The sequence below is a fragment of the Mus caroli genome, unplaced genomic scaffold (assembly GCF_978045245.1).
Source record: "Mus caroli unplaced genomic scaffold, Mus_caroli_1 scaffold_10, whole genome shotgun sequence".
NCBI lineage: Eukaryota > Metazoa > Chordata > Mammalia > Rodentia > Muridae > Mus > Mus caroli.
This window is the reverse complement of record NW_028227265.1, coordinates 106,934,159-106,959,511: the sequence shown is the minus strand read 5'-3', so window position 1 is coordinate 106,959,511 and position 25,353 is coordinate 106,934,159. Positions and strand designations below refer to the sequence as shown.

The 25,353-nt window shown below is 45.7% G+C and overlaps 1 protein-coding gene across 1 annotated transcript; it reads right to left on the bottom strand.

Annotated features, from left to right (window-relative positions):
- Positions 1-12,788: 12,788 nt before the first annotated feature.
- Positions 12,789-23,973, bottom strand: Gins4 (GINS complex subunit 4). Its single transcript, XM_085844064.1, has 8 exons — positions 23,766-23,973; positions 23,278-23,397; positions 21,100-21,186; positions 18,903-19,016; positions 15,801-15,898; positions 15,611-15,699; positions 13,437-13,527; positions 12,789-13,359 (listed from the first exon to the last, which is right to left on the bottom strand). The coding sequence occupies exons 2-8, from the start codon at positions 23,371-23,373 to the stop codon at positions 13,263-13,265; spliced, it is 672 nt and encodes a 223-aa protein (XP_085700190.1). The 5' UTR covers positions 23,374-23,397; positions 23,766-23,973; the 3' UTR covers positions 12,789-13,262.
- Positions 23,974-25,353: the final 1,380 nt, after the last annotated feature.

The window sequence follows — 25,353 nt, the reverse complement described above, 5'->3', positions numbered from 1 at the left end:
ATTTTAAGTGTCTCCCAAGAACTTCTTATTAAAACACAGTGGCCACGTCCCAGTTACAGAATTTAGTGTTAGGATTTCCTCTAGGCCCATGACTTGACTCCTAATGACATACTATTATACTCCTAGATCAATGCCTTCATCAGCCCACATCAGAGAAGCTGATGGTTTCAGTAGGTGGGAACTATCAGAGACCCACAACTAGACAATATGCAGTGAGAGACTGAGCACTCAGTAATGAGTGTAATGTCTTCATCCAGTCCCTCCCCTCAAGGCTCAGGGAGCTATGTAGAAGAGGAGGCAGAAGACTGAAGGGCCCAAGGTAATAGATGACTCCACAGAGGGTGTTTCAGACACAGCAGGACTGATAATCCACAGGAAGTCATAGAGACCATGACAGTGAATACACCATTGGACAAAAATCCCACGGAGCACTGGATAGGAAGCTTTACCTCAACCAAGAAGCTATTTGCAAACAGTCCTCCGTTGGTATAAAGAAAATCAGTTTTCTCCAATGGAGTCTCACTAGGTAGATTAACCACACTTCAGGGCAGGCCCAGTGGCCAGGAGTATAGGCTAGCACAAGATAAACACTTTGTTTTAGATTTTAGTTTTTTGTTGCTGTTGGCTTGTTTGTTTGTTTAACTTTCTGGTTTGGGCATTTTATTGGTCTTTTGCTTTTGTGGTTTTGTGGGTCTTCTTTTCTTTTGAGAGAAAAAGATCACATAGTTGAGTGGGGGGGGGAATGGAGGAATCTGGGAGGAGTTGGGGGAGGGGAAGGAACAAGATCAAAATGGATTGTATAAAAAAGAAATCAAGTCAGAAAAAAAAATGCCAGCTTGTTAGACTATCATGGAGTGCTGGAAGCTTTAGGAAGAGGATCCTGATGGACGTCAATGCCCACCCCTTTCCTGTCACCACAGGCTAAGCAGTCTTGTTGTCATTCCCATTCCTTACCATGCTGGTCTGCTTCACTACAGACCAAAGCAATGGATCCTGTGGAGTATAGACTGAAAACTGCAACTGTGAGCCTCAACAGACCTTTCTACTTGTAAACCATTCAAAATCAGTGTTTCTTACTCACAAGATTATTACCAATCACAGTAACAGTTTAAAATATTTCCATAAAACTAGCTAGGCACATAAATATACACGTGCCTGAACAAATGCAAATGTTTCAAAGATTCAAAGACCTTTCACCCACAGAGACCTTGAGTTGGAATAACATTTCAACCACTTAGCACTGGAAAAGATCTACCACATCAATCATATTACTTAACTCTGCTGGAAGCAGCCAGCCGGGTAGGCATTGCTAGCTCAATACCAGGCCTTCTCTCTCCCCGCTGCCTTTGGCAAACAGTGGAATCATGGAAAGGGTAACTGATTTTCTGAGTTGGACCTACTACTAGGTTGCAAGCTTGGCTACATTACTTGGCAGTGGGAGTGCTAAAGCTCTTCTATCTGCAAATGTGTACTAACTGCAAGAAGAGAGAGTATCCTGGCTGCAGGCAGTGTGAGCCCAGCACTGGGGGAGGATGATCAAGAGTTCCAGGTAGCCCGAGCTACATATGGACTTTGCCTCACCCCCCTCAAAGAAAAAAAAAAAAAGTAATGAAAGAAAACTGGTTCCATTTAATTGACTACTTCTGTGTGACAAAAAAAAAAAAAAGATGATAAGTGTATTTACAGTGCACATGACTGACAAAGATTATGTACAATATATATTCAGTCTACAGTTATTCTTATTTGGGGATGAAATGGCAAATGTATAGGGCACTCAATGGAGCAGCGATTATTGTAGCAAATGCCTGGGACGAATCCCAAATGACCGGTCAATTTTTTTTTTAAACTTTTTTTTTAAGATTTATTTATTTATTATATGTAAGTACACTGTAGCTGTCTTCAGACACACCAGAAGAGGGCGTCATCTCATTTCCGGTGGTTGTGAGCCACCATGTGGTTGCTGGGATTTGAACTCTGGACCTTCGGAAGAACAGTCGGGTGCTCTTACCCACTGAGCCATCTCACCAGCCCATGACCGGTCAATTAAACTATAGTTGTTTAAGTAATGAACTTCCATGTAGCTGAAAAAGAGATCCAAGAGTCTATCTTTGTACTCAACTTGTTAGATCTTGAGGAAGACAGTCGATTAGGAAGAAAAAAAATGAGAAAGGGGGAAAAAAATGAAAAGCGGTTACATTTTATGTGCTTGTCAGTGCATTTGGATAAATATCATTTTTATAATGGAAGATGAAGTTAGATTGTTAGGAGTTACCAATTTGCTGTGCTCCACAGCGGCAGTCACTTAGTGAAGCCCAGCGAGAGTGACAGGGCCTAGCAATGATGACCAATGATGTAGGAAGTAGGCAAAGGATTATTTCCCATAAGGCTCCCAAGTTGCTCATGGGCAGCAGAACTGCTTGGGAGTTAAAGGTACCTGGTTCCTGTAAGGAGGGATGTGCAGAGAAATACAGTCCCACTAAAGCTGTGAGGGAGTGACAGTGCCACCCATTCCCATAGGGAGTGACAGTGCTGTCCATTCCCATTAGCTCCAGCCTTGTAGGGAGTGACAGTGCCATCCATTCCCATTGGCTTCAGCCTTGTTAAAATCTGCAAGCAGTAGTCCTCAGGCTGTGTGGCCGTTTCTCTTAGTCTCTCCATTTTCACTTTGCTAACATAGCCGATGTCCACTCTGGTTTGTTTGATTTTAATTACAGGCATGATTCTATGGGCATATGAGACAAAGTGAGGCAGTCACTGGGACCTTAAGAGGGGAAGCCGGGGCTGGGCGTGGTGGTGCACACCTTTGATCCCAGCATTTGGGAGGCAGAGGCAGGCGGATTTCTGAGTTTGAGGCCAGCCTAAAAAGTGAGTTCCAGGAGAGCCAGGGCTATACAGAGAAACCCTGTCTCAAAACAACCAAAAAAAAAAAAAAAAAAAAAAAAAGAGTGGAAGCCGGAGCTGATAGGATGACACACACCTACAATCCTAGCAGAAGAGTAATAAATCCAAAGTCAATCTTGATGAGACAGTGTAGCCACCTTGTACAACCAACCAGAAGAACTGCAGGAATTAGGAACTGACTATGCAGTTTAGTAATGCAGGAATTACTAACTGGAGGGGCTAAGTGAAACAGCCAAAGCTGTTCTCTGCCCTTAGGAAGCTGTACCTGTAAGGAGATCAGGAAACAACAGAGGAGAAGGGCAGGACTAAAGCGACAAGAATCCCAGTGGGTACAGGTCATCATGGTAGGGAAAGCATGGTGTGTGCTCTGTGGTAGTTGGGGCCTACAGTGGAGTTTGTGACATCTTGTTGGGTTAGGAAGCAGAGAACTCTAGACTGGAGCCAGTGTTCGGTTCCACAGTGTTCGGCTCACCTTCCTGAGCAGTGTTCAGCTTCACAGTGTTCGGCTCACCGTCTACCTCTCCCAGCTATGCCTCAAACCCAAAGGTTACAGGATTATTTAACCCAGCACCAAAGCAGGCCCAAGTGCTCAAACACAAGTCTGGCCTCTATTCTCCATGGTCACTAGAGATACTTTGTAATTTAAGTTTCATTCCATCAGATCTTTTTTAAAGCCTTTCAGAGTTCCCAACTGTTAGTACAGATTCTGGACTCTACAACTGGGTAAATCACTCTTTAAAGGCTTACGTCTCCTTAAGTCTCCTTTAGAAGACAGAAACTGCCTCTCCACACACCAATCTCATGCATGGTTTACCAAGCCCAGCTCCTTGGAGTTGTCTCCTCCTGGACGCTGTGGCTTCCCAACCATCCACTCTTCCCTTCTTGCCTGACCACTGCTCCAGTATTTCAACTTTGGACTAACGCACCTTGTTGGGGACACGTCTGTGGTTCTTATCATCCTGGAATCCTTCCTGGGTCCTTATATTGACAGGATCCTTTCACCTTTGTAAAAACATACTATTCCTTACTGGGGTTGTTGGTTTTCTCTAGGAGATTCCAAGCTTTCAACCAAGGAACTTTTCTGAATGTTCATATCTTGGTTTGGAAACTGATATCTCTTAATACAGTACTTAATATATGCTGAGAACTTTGAACTAAAAGGCTGGCAGGTTTTGGAAGCAGTCTCCAGGACCAGCTGCCCGTCTCTTGCCTTTCACTCCTGAAGCCCTCACAGAAATTGTAACTTCTCTCAAGGTGGGACATAGAAATTTGAAATCATATTTTTTTTAAAGCAAGGCATACAATTTAGAAAGGTCACTTCATTTTCTGAAGACCCCTTTTCCAGAGTGGTCCTGCCCCATATGCAAGAGGAAGATGTACTACCCAGAAAGGGCCAAACCAAACCAAACCAAAAAACCAAATAGGCTTTCTGTCTCCCTTAGTTTGTCACTGGAGCATAGCCCTGTGTTCCTGATCACATCTCTACATGGCTTTCCATTCTGAATCACATTTAAGCATTTTAAGTATTTGGGTTTTCACTTTTGAAAACTCCATCTCATGTAAAACTTTTATTGTTTAAATTTGTTGTTTCTGAATGTTGAGTGCATAACCTGTGCAGGCCGAGGACAATCCTGTCAAAGGGGTTCTCTCCTTCCACCTTTACATGGGCTCCATCCAAGGACAGAGCTGTTGTCAGGTGGGAGAAGCAAGTGCCACCCTTATCCCTTACCTGCTAAGCCATCTTATTCCTCCACACATTTATATTTCATGGAATAGCCTATAAATATTCTTTTGTGTTTTGTTGTTGTTTTAAAGACAAGCCTCACTATGGAACCTTGGTTAGCCTGGAACTTGCTATGTAGACCAGACTGACCCTGAACTCAGAGATCCATCTACCTGCCTCTGCCTCCAGAGTACTGGAATTAAAGGCGTAAAACAGAATGCCTAGCATAAATTGCTTATTACTGTTTTCAAAAGTAAGAACTTCGAGTAGCAAAGTTCACCCAACCTACTGTATTATTTGTTTATTTAATTCTCTTCTGAAATGTGTGCTTTAATTAAAGCAAAACATAGATATAAAAAAAAGTGGGCTGGGGTATGAGTTAGCATGCTTGGGGCCTCAGGTTCGCTATCTAACACCACAAAACAAAAGAATAAAAGACATTAAAAAAAAAAAGGGTCAGAAATGATTTAAGGAAAAATGCAGGGCCCTGTTAGGAGGAAGTGGGCTGACACAGTGAACACTTTAAAGTTTGGGCCCCTGAGGCCAAAGGAGAAATCCATAGGATGTATTTGCCTGGTAAAATAAATTATAAATTTTAAATAATCCTTTACTTGTTCTAAGTTCAGGAAATTATTACACAGATCCTTATATAGGAAGTAACGGGAAATATAACTGATAATAAATTTAACTCTAATTTTGTGGGGGATGTGGGTCTTCCTCTGCAGCCCAGGCTGGCTCTCCTGCCCCAGTACTGTGGTTAAAGGTGTGCACTGTGCAACTGTATTAGTAATTTTTGTTTTTTCCTACCATTCTGCTCCCCTTTTCTCATTGCATATGGCACTGGCTTTCGTAAGGATGCTCTGTATTACATGTGTCACAGTCACATGCCTGTTTGCCTGCTCTTTGTTCCCCAACACCTCTGCTTCTACTTCCATGATGTACACACAAACATGCTTATGTGCTTATTTAAAATTTAGGAGTCAAACGTGAAAGAAGCAGGAAATTCATCTTTCATTTTCTTCATGTGTCTGCATATGTGATATACATACAGAGGTCAAAGGACAACCTCTGGTGTTATTTCTCAGGTGCCATTTACCTTTAATTTGGGACAGGATCTTTTACAGGGCTCAGAGGTTGACTGGCTGTTCAGGGAGCCAGCTGTTTTGGCTGGGGAGGGATGTATGAGTATGATGTACACAGGGCACTATGCATGTGGGTACTTGGGTATGCTGAGGCCCAAGGTTGATTCTGGTGTCTTTCTCCATAGCTCTTCACCTTAGATATTGAGATGGGGTCTCTCAGCTAAACCCTGGAGCTCCAGGGATTGTTTTCATGCCCTGCCCCAGCTTTCTAAAAAAAAAAAAAAAAAAATCGTATAGATTCTGGGGATCCAACTCAGGTTGTTATCCTTACAAGGCAATCACTTTACCACTGTTTTGTCCCCTCAAACCTAAGGATCCTCTGTTTTTTTCCCCAAGGGTCTATCCAAGCTGATCTCTAGCATTTGTCTGCATTTATCCTTAAGGCAGATTGTCTTGGAACTGAGTGGCCATGTCTGGTTAGGAGAGATAGGAGGCATGAGGCCCAGCTGTGCTGCAGTCCAGCCCAACTGGAGGTGGTGCCCTGAGCAAGGCAGCAGCTGTCTGACTCCACTGATAGAGGCAGAGACTCACTCTAGTGCACACTGGCATGCACTGAGCTGCGTCAACACTCCAGACTAAGCAGTCAGTAGTGCCCTATGGCCTCAGTTTCCCATCCCTTCCCCAGTGGTGGTGGCGGCTGTATTTGGCCTGAATCCCTTCCTGCCAATTGCTACTGCTTGGAGGAGTGTACAAGAAGGAATGCTTCAGTACCACGAATAGGTACTGTGATCAGCCCTCAATTCCTGAGCAAAAGCTATTGCTCCTTTCAACTTTAGAAGACAGGAAGATGCCATTCTTCTTTCCCAAAAGCACGGAATCACTACATCAAGCCACAAACACTGTTCTGGAGTCAAATCTGACACAGAAATAAACTTGGGGAACTAAGAAGCAGACTAAAGAACTTTCTGTAGTTCTCCCATTTACTAAACTATTCTCAAAACTAGGGAACAACACCCAGAAGTATATATGATGCTGACCAGAGATCACAAAGTATTAGGACTTCAGAGGTGAGGATCAATTATAAAAGAGAGAGGCTGAACATCCCCCAGCCTGAGGTCTTGTTCGGGGTGGAAGGCAGGCTGCCGGTAGAGAGACTTGTCAGGTACATATTCCAACATGCCGTATTTAACAGATGAAGCTAGACATGACTGACGCTATTTTTCAGTATGTAGTTTTCATGACCTGTCCTAGAAGGCAGATGGCAGATGTGGCATACTGTGTATGCACTGTCTTGATATTTAGAATTATGTGAAATTCCGAGTAACGCCTCAATTCCCTAAGGAATTTTGGGGGTTTTAAGTAAAGATAAAGTACTAAAAGTGTAGGCACCAAAGGAGACAAACTGTTAAAGGAAAGAAGGACGGCTTGCCCAGGACCTGAGACACGATGGAGAGATACTTACTCACACAAGGATTTAAAAAGTCATCTGTGGAATGCAGCTTACTCACTGTCCACAATGTGGAAACAAAAGCTAAGTCCTTACACTCCTGGAGCTCACCCATACTAACTCAATCATGTTCTAGTAAGACATACGGACTCCTACTACACATGAGCCCATGGCATTTTTTAAAAAAGATTTATTTATTTTATGTATATGAGTATACCGTTGCACTCTTCAGACACACCAGAAGAGGCATCGGATCCCATTACAGATGGTTGTGAGCCACCATGTGGTTACTGGGAATTGAACTCAGGACCTCTGGAAGAGCAGTTGATGCTCTTAACCACTGAGCCATCTCTCCAGCCCGATGCCAAGGCATTTTACACAACTTGTTATGTAAAGTTTACTGCTACTCAACCTAATAGTGAGATGCCTACCCACCTAATTCAAATAGAGCCTTCCACGGATGGTCCTCAATGTAAGTAGCTTCCCTTGACCACTGTAAGAGGACTCCCACTTCCTCTCTTGGAGTGTTTAAGAGCTCAGCTATGTCTCTAACCTTCTGTTTCACATGGCAGAGGGCACCTGCTGAAAGCACGTACCCCTTCCTCTTCTGGAAGCAACCGATAGCCAGCCGAGAGTTTTGAGAAGCAGTAAGATAGTTAAATATGATGTTTGAAGGCAATTACGGGTCCAGAGAAAACAAGGAAAGATTAAAAAGTCATTTGGACTGGGATCACTTGGATGCCAAGTTATATCCCCAAGAGGCTTCAAACTTCCTCTCATATCCAAGTTCCCAACCCAAGAAACTTCCTCTCAGCTGTCTTAAGTTGTGGGTCAGAATCCTTTCCTATTAGCACAGTCTCATGCTTTTATGCTTATAGTCCAAGTGTTCAGGTAAGCCTCATTGTATTTCCTTGAGGAAAGAGAAGAAAAGGTGGCTCGGGGATGAAACCCAGGCACGGCACCACTGTTTGATGAAAACGCCAGTCATCATTTTAGTGGTACGTATTGTGAAACAAAGTGGAAAAAAATCTCTCGACAGCCATGCCTTTGTATTTTAAATTCCCCCTTATTTAGAGATGATGAATTTCAACCAGTCTTCCTCAAAGAAATGGCGCAACTGACTGTCTTAGGGTTTCTATTCCTGCACAAACATCATGACCAAGAAGCAGTTGGGGAGGAAAGGGTTTATTCAGCTTACATTTCCACATTGCTGTTTATCTGGAACTCAAGCAGGTCAGGAAGCAGGAGCTGATGCAGAGGCCATGGAGGGATGTTCTTTACTGGCTTGCTTCCCCTGGCTTGCTCAGCCTACTCTCTTATAGAACCCAAGACTACCAGCCCAGAGATGGCACCACACACAAGGGGCCTCTCCCCCTTGATCACTAATTGAGAAAATGCCTTACAGCTGGATCTCATGGAGGCATTTCCCCAACTGAAGTTCCTTTCTCCATGGTAACTCCAGCCTGTGTCAAGATGACACACAAAACCAGCCAGTACACTGACCCTGTGGCTTCAGCAGAGAATCCAACTCCTCCACACAGCCTGCATGCACATGATAGGCACAAAACTTGCTGTTCGGTGGAGTACCTGGAGCAGTTGACTGCACAACCTTGGGCCCCCCCCCCCCCCAGCCCTCCCGGAATCCACATCCTTTGACTAAGTATCCATAGCTCCGGACTATTAAGCTAGTACCCCCAGTTTGGGACTCTAACTGACCACGATTTCTCTGTGAGTGAGATGTACATCAAAGATTTAAGAACTATTCTAGGGCTAGCAAGAGACTTTAGAGGTAAGAGCGCTTGCCAACCAGCCTGATGTCTAATCTTCATCCTTAAGCCCTACATGGTAGAAAGACAGAACTCCCTCTCCCCAGCTGTCCTCTGACCTCTACATGTGAGCTTTCTTTTGTACATGTCTACCCACATGCAAACACAAATAAAAGGGAAAAAATGGATACAACTGTTGTAGGCAATAGCCCAAGTTCCTCTTCTGGAGGCTTAACACCACAGTTTGATGGCGGCCTGGCAAAGATGTCAGACCTACCACTCAACAGCTAGCTACTTCTTAGAACTGCTGAGGACCAAGTAGGTCTAGCAAGTTCTTATTATCTGGGTCCAGCCTACCTTCCAGACTATCCTGCACTACTCTCTCTCTTTGCACACTGCACTCGAGGGATGCCAACTATACGGAGCATGGTATTTCTGTTTGGGACTTTCTCCACCTAAACTTCCCTGCCATGTCACCTCTGCATGTCCAGCTTGTTATTCACCCGTCTGTTATCTTTACTGTGAGACCACCCTAGACTGTGCTACTCAGTGATTGTCTATTTTTGTCAACTTGACATGAGGTGAGTCATCTGGAAGGAAACCTGGTTTGGAAGATCCCTCTATCAGATGGTCAGTAGGCAAGTCTGTAGGGGCATTTTCTTGACCAATGTGGGAAAGCTGGGCCCACTGGGAACAGTGCCACAAAGCAATCCTGGCTGAGCAAGCCATGAAGAGCCAGTCAGCAAGCAGTAATGCTCCAAGACCTCCACTTCACTCTTACCTCCCTTAATAGATTATGCCTAGGATGTATCAACCCTTTCCTCCCCAAGCTGCTCTTGGTCATGTTTTACTGTGGTAACAGAAAGTAAACTAGGAGCAAACAGAGTGGGCTATTGCTGTGACAGACCTAACCACATTATTGGGGAGGATCATGGGAAGTGTGGAACTATGATTTGGAAAAGCTGTTACACACTCAAAGCCTAATGGACTGTTCTGTGGGAAGTTAGAAGTCATGAGAGCTGAGAGAAGTGCAGACCGTGGCAGCCTGAGTTGTGAAGTTTCAGAGGAACGCTTGAGACTTTCAAGGAATCCGTTAGGGCACTTCATAAAATATTTTGTATTAAGCACTCGTGGTTTCTGATCAGCTGGAGCTGAAGAATCAGCTGTTATTAACAAGACTAGTGACACTGAGGCAAAACCTGGGGAGTAATTCCTAAGGATCAGCACATAGAAGCTGTAGGACAGCAGTGGCTCATCTCAGACTTGGAGTCACACTTGGTACATGTAAGAGTCTTCCGTGTGTACTGGCTTTGGCAGCATGGAGGCCGCAGGATTTGAGGGGTCACAGAGAACAGCTGAGGCTCGGCCCTGCGAGAGGCTGTATTAGTCAGGGTTTTCTAGAGCCACAGAACTTATGGAATCTCCCTGTATATTAAGGGAATTTACTGGAATGACTTAGTCTGCAGTCCAAGTAACCCAACAATAGGCAGCTGTGAACAGGAAGACTAAGAATCTAGTAGTTGCTCAGTCCCATGAGGCTACGTGTCTTAGCAGGTCTTCTGTTTTAGCAGGTCTTCTATATAAGCTGGGATCCTGAAGAAGTAGGTTCTAAAAGATGTGCTGGCAAGAAAGTGCAAGCAGGCCAAGAAGAAATCCTTCCTTCTTCCATTGTCCTTATGTAGGCCTCCAGCAGAAGGTATGGCCCAGATTAAAAAGGTGTGACCACCACACCTGGACCTAAACTGTTCTTTATTTGGAACTTGCTCTGTCCCAGACTGGCCTTGAACTCAGAGATCTGCTTGCCTGGGTCTCCAGGGATTAAAGGCATATACCACCTTGCCTGGACCTAAGCTTTCCTGCCCACGATGCCTCAAGATCTGGATCAAAAGTGTGTGTCATCCCATGTCAAGATCCAAATCAAAAGCCTGTGTCTTCTAGCGTCAATATCTGGTGTGATCTCCATTTCTGGATTGTAGTAGATTCCAGGTGTAGTCAAGCTGACAACCAGGATGAATAGGAATGGTCACAGAGGCCATTGGTGAAGATAAAGTTTCAGTTGCAGTGGAGGCCCAACACATACTGGAAAGCAGGCCTGTGGATGACTATCAAGGATAGCAGCAAGGGTGCACTGGAGCTGGCGTGAGCCTATTGAGACAAAGTCCCTGTGCTGTGTGCGGATGAGAGGCAGAACTGCCTAAGCTCTCTGGGGACCAGATCATGAGTGAGGCACTGAGAGCAGATTTACCTTCCATTTGATTTGGTGGTGCCTGTTCCTGGTTCTTCCCTCTTAGGTTAGATTTAATTTTATAGAAACCTAATTTTTAGATACCTTGGATACTGAAAAGAGAATGAACTTAAGTTTTAACTTTAAAAGTCTTAAAGACTTTAAAAGTTAGATGCATTTTATGATATTGGTATTATTTTGGGATAAACAAGAATATAAAGGTTATGGTTTAATAGCAGTATATAGGTGTGCCAAATTGAAAGGTGGTCAACTTGAACAAGTTAGAATCCTCTAGGAAGAAATCTCAGTTGAGAAAATGCCCCTATAGGCAAGCTTGTACCACCTGGGTAGCAACCCACCCTGGCACCTGAAGTCACTCCAGGACTAGGCACATCCTCCCCCACTGAAGCTAGACAAGACAGCTCACTTAGGGGAACAGGATCCATAGGCAAACAGCAGAGTCAGAGTAAGGCCTAGCTTCAGTTGTTGGAGGACCCATATAAAGACCATGCTGCACATCTGTTACATGTGCGCAGGGGGCCTAGGTCCAGCCCCTGTACGCATTTTGGTTGATGGTCCAGTCTCTGGAAGCTCCCAAGGTTCCAGGCTAGTTGACTGTTGGTCTTCCTGTGGTGTCCCTATCGCCTCTAGGTTCCTCAATCCTTCCCAGTTATGTTTTATTGCAGCAATAGTACTCAAAACCACGACAACCACACATCTGGCCACTCTGGTGAGTCACCCTCATTCTTTGCAAGGGACTTAGTATACTTTTTGAGCTGGGACTTTAGGCTGTGCCGCACACAGTCTGCTTAGTACACATGTGTTCAATGCAGAGGACAAGCTGGAGAGTAGAGTTTACTGGAGGAATATCCCATGCTTCCGTTCACAGAGAACCTTCCTTGCTCTTATCTAGTGGGCTCTCTTGGCAGTGATAGAATTTCACTGGTTTACTCTCTGATTATCTTAAGTGAAAATCTACATTATCACAAAAAGACTGGTCGGGCATGGTACCTCGCCCCTTTAAGCTATAGGGAGGCAGAGGCAGGTGGATCTTTGAGTTCAAACACAGCCTACTCTACATAGTAAGCTCCAGGATAGCCAGAACTGCCCTGTCTCAAGAGGGAGGAGAGAGAGCCTAAAGCACTGGCTGTTATCATCAGTCCCACGGTGCAGACCTGTGAGCCGTCTGTCTTCCCTAGGGTGTCCGTCCGGGTGAAGCTGCCCACCAGGTTATTTTATCCACATTCCTGGAAAGTGCTGAAGCCCCACTTTAGGCCGGTTAATAATGATGCTCTTGTTCAGAGGCTGGCTCAGGGAAAGCCAGATGGCCTGGAGGCTTGCTGGGGGTCAATCTACTTCATTAGACACCAAGCTAAGAACTGTCCGGAGACTCTTCTACCACACGCGTGACATTTAAGAGTGGCTTTGTTAGTTGTGACTTTCTTCGGTTATGAATGAAAGACATTTGTTAGCTGGGTGTGGTGGCACACGCCTTTAATCCCAGCACTCGGGAGGCAGAGGCAGGCAGATTTCTGAGTTCAAGGTCAGCCTGGTCTACAAAGTGAGTTCCAGGACAGCCAGGGCTATACAGAAAAACCTGTCTCAAAAAACAAACAAACAAACAAACAAACAAACAAACAAGACATTTGTTTTTAAGCTCAGTATTTCAGTATTTGAGGTTCCAAATCATTAGGCCACATATTAAGGCTGTATAGAAGCAGACCACAACTGCTTATGATCTTCCACCAGGAAAGCTAAAGGAGTTCTGTAATCATCAAGTTATGCCCAATCCATCTCGCCATCATGGGCAGGGCAGGGAAGCCTCTTCGAGACCCCTCCTGAGCTCAGTTAGTAGTAGAAAAATAAAAGGCACACACCTGACGGTTGATTTATTTGCTGAGTATTCAGAGCACGGGCCCCATCTGTTGGTGCTGGTTAAACAGGGATTTAGGAGAAGGCTGTGACAATGAAGGAAAATCTGCATCAACGCCTTTCCACGTCCTTTCCACGTCCACACATTGCTGACGAACTGTATGGAACATGACTTCACTATTAGACACAAAAGATGGTGTTTCTAATATTGTCTGTGACGACTCCATGTCCTCAGGCTTGCTCTGTTTTATATTAGCTGAACTGCTCCAGAAGCAACAAGAGGTGCGATGGTTTTGTATCGGATCAAGTGCTGTGAGCCCTCCTCCAAGTCAATCACGTAGTCTCTGAAAAAGGATGAACAGTTGTATGTATGTATGGCGTTTAGCTGATTCTCCATGGGGAAGATCCACACGCTACTCACCTCTGCTCGTCGGCTTCTGGTTCTACTAGTATGTTTTCTTGTCGTTCTTTCACTCGCAGAAACACGTATGAATCTAGGTCTGGTTTGGGAACTGCCAGGAAAACAAAAGTGTAACCAAAAGCAGCTGGCATGTTCGACTTGACTAAAGCCATCAGCATTAATGCTCTGGAGGCCCCTGATGTACAGAAACTGCTCATCCAACAAATGCCACAGCCTTACCATGCCTAGGGGATGCGCCTGGGCAGCAGCTTCCGATTTTGAAAGGGATCCATTTCAAGAACCCCAGTGAATAGTACTGTATCATTTACACACACACACACACACACACACACACACAGAGTTTAGTAGCACTGAGGAGCAATTATGTTGTAATAAAGTCGATGGTTTCTGTTACTGTCCTCGACCCACCCTCCTGCTTTTGGTGAGAGGATAGAATGCCTACATGAGGAAGGGGGTAAATTACTCAAAAGCTTTGGCCACCGCTTTCACGTAAGTCTGAGGTATAGTGTTGGTTATCTGATAAGTGAGATTGTACACTGTTGGTCACAACAGTGCAGGATTAAAAAGTACTCTTGAGGTATTTATTTTATGTGTATGAGTGTATGTATGCATGTTATTATGAATAACTTGCAAGTTATTTCTAGATTTTGTATCTTAGGCCATGGATGACTGCAGGTCACACACTGAAAAGTGAAGGCAGATGAGTGGGAGCCACTGCACATTAAGGGAGATACGAATTAGTCTGACGTGTCTTTCCAAACGAGGTGCTGAGCGGTTGGTGAAGCCTCACATTTGTGGCAAATACATTCAGTGATGTGGAAGAAAGCAACAGATATGAGCTTTACAGAAAAGCCCAGGCTTTAAAGAGGGCGAATGAGGTTGGGGTGCCACGAGAAGGCTGAGGCAGAATCTGCATGAGCAGAGCCTTGTGTAAAGGAAAGCTTGGGTTGCATGAGGACAGTACCCAATACCAGAGAGGAATATGGTCTCAACCTTATGTAGTCGCTCGATGACTAAGGCTAAGGAATGCTGCCGCCCTTCTACACCACTGGTCAGAATGTCAGGATGTGTCACAAGCTGGGCTGGGCTTCAATGGCTCCTCTACCTCTGGAGTTCTCGAGGCAGATACAGTGAAATTGTTGATTTAAAAATACTACACAGTGGTATGGGTCTGGTTTATTTCAAACGTCATAGGCTAAAGTGTATTCCTTTGAAATTCATACATGTAAGCTATAACTTCTGGTATCTGGGATGAGACTGTGGAGGAAGGCTTTTAAGAAGGTACGTAAGGATAAGTGAGGCCATTAAGGGGTAAGCCCTCAGTTAATCTGACCAGTGTTCTGATAAGAGGATACCAAAACACAGGTGGGTTTGAGTGACCTTACAAAGAGGTTACTTCTTGCCTTTGGCCATGCAGGACACAAAGAAGGAAACACGAAAGGGGACAAGTTCTTTCTCGACACCAAATCTTCTGGTGCCTTGGTCTTGGCCTTCCAGCTGCCCAAAATGTGAGCTATTCAAACACAGGACAGCGTTCCATACTACAGGACTCCTGGTGTAGCACCCATGTTAGGGCAAGGGATAAGTTCTCGGGGCACTGCTCTGTGTGTGGCCTAGGAACACTGAACTCAGTAAACAAGGTGGGAGCTGGGTTAGAGAAAGGTTTGCTTTGGCTTGGCAATTTGGTCTCCTTAGACTTAACTGTATCATATCAGGCTGTGGTAGAGGGATATGCATTCACGGACGGACAACTCATACACACTCAACTGGCTGACCGTCACAATAGAACTGATAAGCCCTTTCCTGAGGCAGGAGACTGTTTCCTAGCTTCCGTCTTAGCCATGAATTCTGAAACCTATGAGCTCTGGGAGGCCTGCTTCCCTAGAGCTCAGAAAGGCCCAGGACCCCCACCCTCACACCCCGGCAGCGGCTCAGACAGTGTGTGGCTGAATAAAGGGAGGAGTCTGAATCTGTGTAAGAGCCCTGAGTCCACTCCAACTCTCAGGACACAGAACACTGCTGAAACAGTAATCCTGACATCTCTGGTTACTTTTGTTTTTAACCAGAACCCTCCCTACTTCTATTCGCTCTGTTGCTTCTCTGCACACTGAGAGGGAGAGGATTCTAAGTCTCTGAAAGTGTCTGGGGTACACACTATGATCCTGATCTCTTACCTGCCCTCAAGAGGTCCACCTTCTGCAGGTTGGGAGGCATGTGCTTTAAGGCAACGTTTTTAAAGTGGGTCTCCGTGTGGTCCATATACCTGGAACAAAGAATTCCAATGGCTGTGGTGTGCACAAACAGGAGTGAGCAAGGTACTGGCTGACAACTGGAGACGGGGCTCTACGTTTCCTGATCACTTACTCTTTGGCAAAGGCAAACTCCTCCGGAGACAGGCTGGAAGGCTCCCCCTCAGCGCGCACTTTCTCCTTCTCTAGGATGTGAGGGAAAAACTTCTCTATCTGTGAAGAGAAATAAAAATCACGAAGATCTATCACTCAGGAGTCATATGCCTGTGTTCCGCTTTCCTTATGGCAATGCTGAGGACTGAGCTCAGTGTCGTGCGCATGCTAGCTCCCTGTCACTGAGCTAGCCTAGACCCAGTTTTATTTTGTGTATTTGCCTGCGTGTGTGCGTGTGTGCGTGCATTCGTGCGAGTGCAGCTATGTATGTGCACACGTGAACGAGCCAGAAGACATGAGCCTTGCGCTTCCTCAGCTATCGCTGACCCTGATTTTTGAGACATTGTCTCTGCCTGGCCTGGAACAAGCTGAATGAAGTTGTTGCTAACTTGAAGGCTGACATCAAAGGGCTACAGAAATGGCTCAGTGGTTAAGAGCATTTATTGCTCTCGCAAAGGAACTGGGTTCAATTTCCAGTACCCACACGATAGCTCAGAGCATCTGTAACTTCAGTTCCATGGAGCCCAGCGTGACGCTCCGACCTCCACGGACACCAGACACAGACACCGTGACTAGACCTACACGCCAGGGAAACACTCAACGCAGCAGCAGCAGCAGCGAAATGGACAAGAAGCCAGGAGAACGGCTTTGTGGTGGTACAGCACCTGTCTAGCATGTGCAAGGTCCAGATCCCCAGGTACTAGGGGGTTAAAAAATAAATCCCACTAACAGCAAGACTCTAAGAATTCAAAGAAAGAGACATTCTAAGACTCCCCAAAAGAAAGGCAATTCAAAGAGGAAAGCTTTGGTAAAGAAATTCAGAAAACATAAATATATCTGATGCCAAGGAAGAGAGAAGCTATTATTTAATATTTAATGTAGAGGTATCTTCTCAGGAGCTGAAACCTACAAAAAGCTGAAAATATGTATACAGAATACACAGATACAAAAATGACATTTAATTGTTGGAGTATCTCCAGAAATGAAATATACAGCTTGAAACAGTAGCGAGACTTAAAAAAGGTCAACATCAACAAGACCAGAGCAAACTCAAAAATAAAACAAAATGACAAATGCCTCCCGCACAAAAAGGTATGGACCCAGCAGCCTGGGAGGACTGGCCTGCAATGTGAAGCAAGCACTGTGATTCCTGATCAAGGAATTGGTACGAACCTGACAACGGCCAGCAGGGACACAGACACACAGACAGACACAGACACACACACACACACAAACACACACACGTACGTGGCAGCACTGACCATCCTTTAAAACTGTAAATCTACCCTTTAAGTTTTTTCTTGTACGCTGCTTTCTAAAGTGAACTATCAGTCAGGCCCAGTGGTAAATGCCTATAATCCTAGCACTCAGATTAAAACAGGAAGAGTTCAAGTCTGAGGCAGCCCTGGCTGCAGAGACCTGGTCTTAGTAAAGTAAGATCTGAAACTTTGGCTATCTCTGTATATACCTTTCACACGTGGATGAATGAAGGATTTTGGTTTAGGAATGGAGAGATTCCATGGCAGGCCACCTAGCACATGTGAGGTCCTGAGTTCAGTTCCCAGCCCTGGCTCAGGAACTGGCTCCATAGTTGAAGGACTTGCCTTGAAACACGAGGACCTGGATTTGATTCCATGAACCTGACATAGTGGATGCAGAGAACTTATCCCCACAGGTTGTCCTCTGACCTCAACATGCGCACTAATAAACGTTAAAATAAGAATGCCTGCTGAGGCTGGGGCAGAAGGATCCTGAGTTCAGGTCAGCGGGGACTACAGCGGACGCTTGTCTTAAACAAAAGTGTGTGTGTGGGGGATGTAGCTCAGCCGGCAGAGCGCACAAGGCACTGGGCTTGATCCCCAGCATTACAGAAAACAGTATGGAGTGCCTGCTATGATCTCGATGCTCGGGAAGGTCAGGGTCTTCCTGGGCTACATAGTGAGTTTGAAGCCAGCCTAAGCTTTATAAAACCCACGACAAAAAAACAAAACAAACAAACAAAAAAACAACAAAAAAACAAAACCCACAAATAGACATGTGTAATAAAAAAAACAAAAGCTGCTGAGTGTGGTAACTCACACCTTTAATCTCAGCACAAGGTAATCTGAGGCAGGCAAATCCTTGAGTTTGAGGCTATCCCTGTCTGTGTTGCGAGTTCCACACTAGCCAGGGGTACATAATAAGACCTCTCCCAAAAGATACTCCCCGCCCTCCAATAAACAAACCCTACAAAAACAATAAAAAGCATATAGTCCAGTGGAGAGATGTCTATCTGAGAGAAGTTTCTGGTAACATACTCTTAATGGCTCAGTCTCATTAATAAGTCAGATATAAATTTTTATTGCATATGCATCAAAACTGATGACAAGGTATGAAAAGATAGCTAGTATTTTCAGTGACAAGATCAGGATTCAGAGTCTAGGATAACAGCCCAACTTAAGAAGCTCACATTTAATAGGTGGGAGAGATGTTCAATGGCTGAGAGTACTTGCTGGTCTTTTGGAGGACCCAGGTTTGGTTCCCAGCACCCACATGGGGACTTGCAAGCATCTGTAACTCCAGTTCCAGGGATCTGATGCCCTCTTCTGGCCTCTGAAGGTACTGTGCATTCACATGGCCCCAGATACGCAGGCAAAACACTCATATACACACAAACATTCTGGAGGCACGAGAGACCATGCCCACCTCAGCAGGCATTCTTTTTACAATGTCTATTATTGTGCATGCTGAGGTCAGAGGACTATAGGACAGCAAGTCTTCATCGTCCGTCTGACAGATTCTCAGTGACTGGAACTGGCCAGGCAGCTGTCTCACACAGACCTCCATCTTCATGACTGACTCTTTCCACTGCCAGCAAGCACCACACCATCAAGTAAGTCAGACCTGGGGCACGCTGCCTTTTTCTGGGCTTATCTCACCTACAGTTTCCACTACATGTCCCAGAATGGACTCGCCTCAGTCCCTGGCTACTACGATGCTAGGCTCCTATAACCTTCAGGCCCTCAGCTTCTTCCCATGCCATTCACATCCCGGCTTTACTGCATCAATGCAAGGCCCGTCAAACCTTCATGAGTCGGCACCGCAAATAGCTGCTGAGGACATAGCGGATCCTCTCCATCTCCATGCGATGGATGCTGACCTTCAGGTCCCCCTTCTTGGCTCTTCTGAGATTTTCTTCCTATTAGAAGAGAAATTTAAATCACGATGCTCAAACACTATGCACCATAAGCATTGGCAAAGTTGAGGACCTGAAAATTATGCAGTTTTAAGAAAACAGAACACTCTTAGGTATATAACTCATAACTACCCGTTAAAGATGACTGTTTGAATAGGATCTGAATACAGTCAGCCACAAGAGTACAGAACTCTGATCCAATTGTAAAGGAGAGAGAATAAAGCACACAGCAGAAATGTCTAAGGGCTCACAAACCAGTGTCATAACACTAGTTTGGGGACTTGGGAGATAGCTCCGTGGGTAAAGTGCGTGTTACTGGATGCATGAGAACCTCAGTTAGGCCAGGAGTGCTGGTGCGTGTCTGTAACCCCAGCACGAATGCTGTAACAAAGGAAGGCAGAGACAGGAACAATTCTGGAAGTTCCTGGGCCAGCTAGGCTGACATGCCCAGCAGTGAGCAACTAACAGACCCTGCCTCAATGTGGAAGAGGAGAACTGACAGCCAGAGCTGTGTTGTGACCCTCACACCCATGTGCACACACCTGAGAATCACACTACAAGACGCTGTAACACAGACACTGCACTGCTCTGACGGTGGGAATGACCTAAGCTCAGAGCATGCTAAGCTGAAGACCACATACTCAACTGTCAGGCAGGCTAAGGATGTAAGACAGGAGAGCTGCCAGGGATGGTGGGAAACAGAACAGCACAGTGGACGGGATGATACTTAGCTGCTGGGGCAAACCCTCTCATGTAGAGATGCAGAGTGTACTGGCTGGTTTTGTGTCAACTTGACACAGCTGGAGTTATCACAGAGAAAGGAGCTTCAGTTGAGGAAATGCCTCCATGAGATCCAGCTGTAAGGCATTTTCTCAATTAGTGATCAAGGGGGAAAGGCCCCTTGTGGGTGGAACCATCTCTGGGCTGGTAGTCTTAGGTTCTATAAGAGAGCAGGCTGAGCAAGCCAGAGCAAGCAAGCCAGTAAGGAACATCCTTCCATGGCCTCTGCATCAGCTCCTGCTTCCTGACTTGTCTGAGTTCCAGTCCTGACTTCCTTTGGTGATGAACAGCAATGTGGAAGTGTAAGCTGAATAAACCCTTTCCTCCCCAACTTGCTTCTTGGTCATGATGTTTGTGCAGGAATTGAAAGCCTGACTAAGACACAGAGTCAGGGACAGACCAGACTGGTCACAGGAAGCTGCCATGATGGTGTTCATGGCAACTCGGGCTAGAGAGGGCTTGGCAGTGGAGAGTGCTTCTGCTTTTGCAGCGGACCCAGGTCTGGTGCCTAGTACTCACACAGTGGGCTAATGACCCCCTGTGGCTTGAGTTCCAGAGAATCTGATATCCTCTCTTCTGGGCTTTGTGGGCACCAGGCATGCATTCAGCACAGAAATATCTGTGCTACCAAAACATTCATACACATAAAATAAAAATTAAGTCAAAAATGTGATAGAAACTCTTGTAGTTTATAAACATTGATGCAATGCAATGGCCAATCTTAGTTGCCATCTCGTCCACACCTGGAGTCAGCTGGAACCCAAGCAGCTGGGCACAGCTGTGAGGGATTTTTCTTGATCCGATCATTTGAGGTGGACTGACTGACTTTCAAATCTGGGCCACACCTTCTGTGGGCAGCCTACATAAACGGACACAGGGCAAGGCGGCTCTTGATTTTTGCCTGCTTGCCCTCACTCTTGACGGCAAGTTCATCTACCCAGCTCTTGAGGTATTACTTCCCTAGTAGCAGGACACACTTCTTGGGGATCCTAACACATACCGAAGATGAGCTGAGACATCTACCCTACTGGAACAAACCACTTACTATCAGATTCGTGGCCTTTCTGCTGGGCGTCAGGTATTGTTGGACTAGCCAGACCACAACCTGTCAGCCACTGTAATAAACATAGATTTCAGTCTTTCGGTCGTTCCTTTAGAGAACCGTGACTGAGATAGCTGGTAACTATATTTTAAAGTGTTGGGCTGAGCCAAGCCAACAGACTCAGTGTCAGACCACACTTCACCTTGCTGATCAAATGCTTTCAGCTCTCTGTTCCTCTGCAGTCCAGAGACAAGTAACTCTTACCATGTGCTCAAGCTGTTCCATGACGCATTCGACAATCTCAGCCTTGCTTTCCAGGAGCTCAGGGGCAAACTTTTCATTCATCCAGGCCTAGAAAGCAACACAGGAGAAATGAGCGATCCTCACAATGGAGCAAAGCACACTAGAGACAGCTCCCAGGCCCATGAAAGCTGCAGGCGTCTCACGTAGAAGGCCCTCTGCTGGACGGGTACTCTGGAGAGAGCTCATGATGTATGGCAGCCTTCCCATCTCTTCTTTTAGGAAGGGGCTTTTATTCAACTGAAGATTGTTTGGTTTACTTCTTTCATCACTATGGTAAGTTCTCAGGAATGCCACATGACACATGAGCCTTACCTGTCATCTAAGAGCATCAACTGGAACACCTTTCTACTTCCTTACCGATCCCGGCACCATCAAGTTTCTTCCTTCTTTCTCCTTTTCTGAGACAGCACACTGTGTAGTCTGGCCTGGAACTGGCTATGCAGAGCAGACTGGCCTCAATCCCACTGGCCTGCCTCTGCCTTCTGAGTACCAGCGTTAAAGGCACATGCCGCCCGCCACCCCTGGCTTACACTTACTCTTTCTAAATACTTTCTTTTGTTGTTGCTACTGTATCTTTAGAAAAAGTGAGGGCGCTAATACAAACTCACCAGGATGGGACCTAACTCAGTGACTGGCGTCCTTTTCAGAAAACAAAATGTTACCACAGACACAGCCAAGAGAGAAGACCAAGCAAAGACACCGGAGACGGCCACCACAGGCCAAGGAGAGATGGCCCAGAAGAAACCATCCAGCCAATACACTGACCTCAGACTCTTACACACAGTAAAACCCTCGGTAAGCCACTCATCTGTTTGATTATACAGTCCTACCAAACAAATACAATCACTGAAATGAGAAACTCTGCACTGTAAGAAATACCCAATGAACCTTTTATTTTTTAAAGTTTAGTCAAAGTATAATTACATCATCCCCTCTTCCTCTCCTCCCTCCAATGCCAATCATATCCCCCGACTCCAAATCAAAATTCATGGCCTCTTTTAAATTATTGTTACCTATATATACAAATAAATCCATAGATAGAACCTGCTGGATTCATGTGGTGTTGCTTGTCTGTATGTTTTCAGGGATGACCATTTGGCATTGGATAACCATTTAGGGAAATCTCACCCCTGACGAAGACTAATCTTCCTTCTCTCAGCTGTAGTTATTCGTCAGCGGCTCATTTAGGGGTGGGGCCTTGTGAGGTTTCCCCAGCCGGGTTGGGATGCCATTGTCATTCATTGTTTGGGTCCTGTCTAAGCAGCAATATTCCTGAGCTCTTACGGGCACAGCCTCCCTGACATATAGAGAGGATAACCCTGCAGCAGATGTCCTGGTCCTCTGTCTCTTCCTGCTCTCTCTTCTGTGGCGTTCCCTGAGCTTTGGTTGTAGGGGCTATGTTGTAGAGGTATCCACTGGAGGTGGGTACCCATGGTCAGCTGTCCTCTAAAGAACAGTCAATAGTATATGCCATGAATGTCCCGGAACTTATAGGGCAACACAGTGCATGCTTTTACTGCCAGCACACAGAGGGCAGAGGCAGGTGATGACTGGCCAGTGATGCATAGTGAGGCCCTATCTCAAAAACAAACTTAAAACAAACAAACAAAAAGCAAAAACAAAACAAAAAAACCTAAAAAAACCCAAGCATGTTCAGAATTCCTAAACTACCAGAGGTTCATGAGAAGATATTATTGAAGGAGGAGGAGGAGGGGAAGAAGAAGAAGACGATGACGCAAGAAATAATCATTGCTATTATGACTAAAAGGGATGGCAATTTCTTGTTAGAGCAGACATTTTCCAAAGGGGGAGGAAACAGAGAAAGAGTCTACTATAGAGAAATGCATGCTTCCATCACACAGATCTTTACGTCCTCAAAATAGCACAGCAGAGCCTTGCTTTGTGAAACATTCTACTACATGTGTCCAAAGCCTACTTTTACTAGCCATCCTGGAAGACTGACAAGTCTCCTAAAGAAGGTCCTGCTTTCGGGCTTCCTATTTTTATGCAGATGTTACAAACAATGCTCTTTGGAAACAAATCTTCTGTTTCCTTATTTTCTGAGCCGTGGTACTGCACACCCGGAGTAAATTAAGAGCTAAGAACACGGGACATATGGGTTGTATTTGGGGTGCTTACCTGCTCCAGCTTTTCAATGAGCTCTGCAGGAGTTAGGACCATCTCCTCACTACCCCCATCAGAGTCCTGTCCGTGGAGATCCAGAACCTCCGTCATCGTTTCTCAACCGGGAACCTATACCTGAAAATAAACCAACACCCTGAAAAGCTTCTCCCACTTACTTGCAAAAAAGGCATTTAGGGACAAGTTTATTGGGACTGAAGAGGGTGCACTGGCCAGGGATGGCGAAATCAGAGACTGATTTTTCAGTGTTGGGCTTAGTCCCTTGGTCGGTTTCTCTCCTAATCCTTCCCGCTGCATGGGCCTGGACCTGGGCAGATACCATACTAAACCGTAATGCTCCTTGTCGTCGCCAGGAGCAGCGTTCTGCCTCAGTGGCCCAGGAGCCCATTCGGTTCAAATGTGAAAAGTGTATTCTGTCAAGTGCTCGGCACATCGCGTCGGCAGCTGCAACTGACCCGGGGTCGCCTGGACACTCCAGCGCTCACCTCGCAGTTGGCACTCAAAGAGGCTACAACGGCTCAGGGATCCCTCTTCCCTTCTCTCCTAGCCCGCACGCTCGCGGGACACCACGGGCGGAGGCTCCCCGAGCGGTGGGCGCCGGAGATCGCGCCGAAAGCCCGCGGCCCACGGACCTGACGAGCAGTGGTACAGCTCCCGCGCTCCTTTCCCAAACACAGAGGCAACAGGAAAACGTCTCCGCGCTGGGGGAGCACTAACCAATCAGGCCCAAGGAAAAGCGGACACAAGCCCCTTGGCCCCGCCTACCCCGGGGCGGGCTCTTGCCGAGCTATAGAACATACTTCCGGAAGGCGGGGAAGGAGGCTGGGAGTGAAGTGCCGGGTGGCACCGTCTCGGGCCGGCCACGTGGGGGAGTTCGGCTCACATTAAGGAAACCACGCAGCGCCATCTTGTGGCGAATCGGTACAGGGCCTTCCTTCCTTTAACATTTACTGTGTGTGGCTTGGTTCCATTGCCAAACCTGTTCAGATTCATAAATGTATGCTGAAACTACATTTAAGAGACTCACTCCATTGTCCTTCCTTTACATTTTATTGCGCAGAGTTGTTCACTGTTATTTGAGTTGTTCTTTTTGGTGATGAAAGAATGCCTACTGACTTTCTAGGATTCTACTTTTTTAGTGAGTGTGAATGCAATATACGCATGTGGTATGCTCAGGTCACGATTGCATAGCAAGTGCTGTTACCCACTGAGCCCCCTTAAGATGATTTTTATAGATATATTTCCTTATTTTCATGTATGTTTGTATGTGTGCTTGCACATGAGTGTGGTGCCAGCTGAGGACAGAAGAATGCACTGGATCCTGATGGAGCTCGTAACACGTGGTTATGAGCTGTTCCACATGGGTATGGACAACCAAACTCCAGCACTTGCTCTAAACCAGTGAGCAATCTATCTCTCCAGCCCCTAGCCCCTTATATTTTTTAAGTGCCAAACTTCCTAATTAGCTTCAGAGATGGAATCAGATTGCAAATTTTTATAACTTTATATATCTATAAATTATGCATCCTGACATATTACTACTTGAAAGCGTAAGAAATAACAGGACTGAGCTGGGCGGGGTGGCACACGCCTTTAATCCCAGCACTTGGGAGGCAGAGGCAGGTGGATTTCTGAGTTTGAGGCCAGCCTGGTCTACAGAGTGAGTTCCAGGACAGCCAGGGCTACACAGAGAAACCCTGTCTCGAAAAATAAAAAAATAAAATAAAATAAAACAGAAATAACAGGACTAATAGGAAGTTATGGAAATTTAAATTTATGGTAGCCTAAAGATTCTTGGTATTATCCCTATTTTTTAAATGAAAATGATTTGTATAGATGGGAGTGGGGGAATGTGGTGCGCTGGTACAGTACAATCTCAGCATGTAACCTGGGTCCAGTCCCCAGCAACTAAGTAAAACAAAGTCTCTTTCTACAGTTTATCACTGACGTACAAAAAAATTTCGTTATTTATTTTTATTTGATACAGGGTCTCGTGTAACTCTGACGAACCTGGAACTTGTTATGTAGAGCAGATTAGCCTCAAACTCAGAGACCCACCCACCTCTGCCTCCT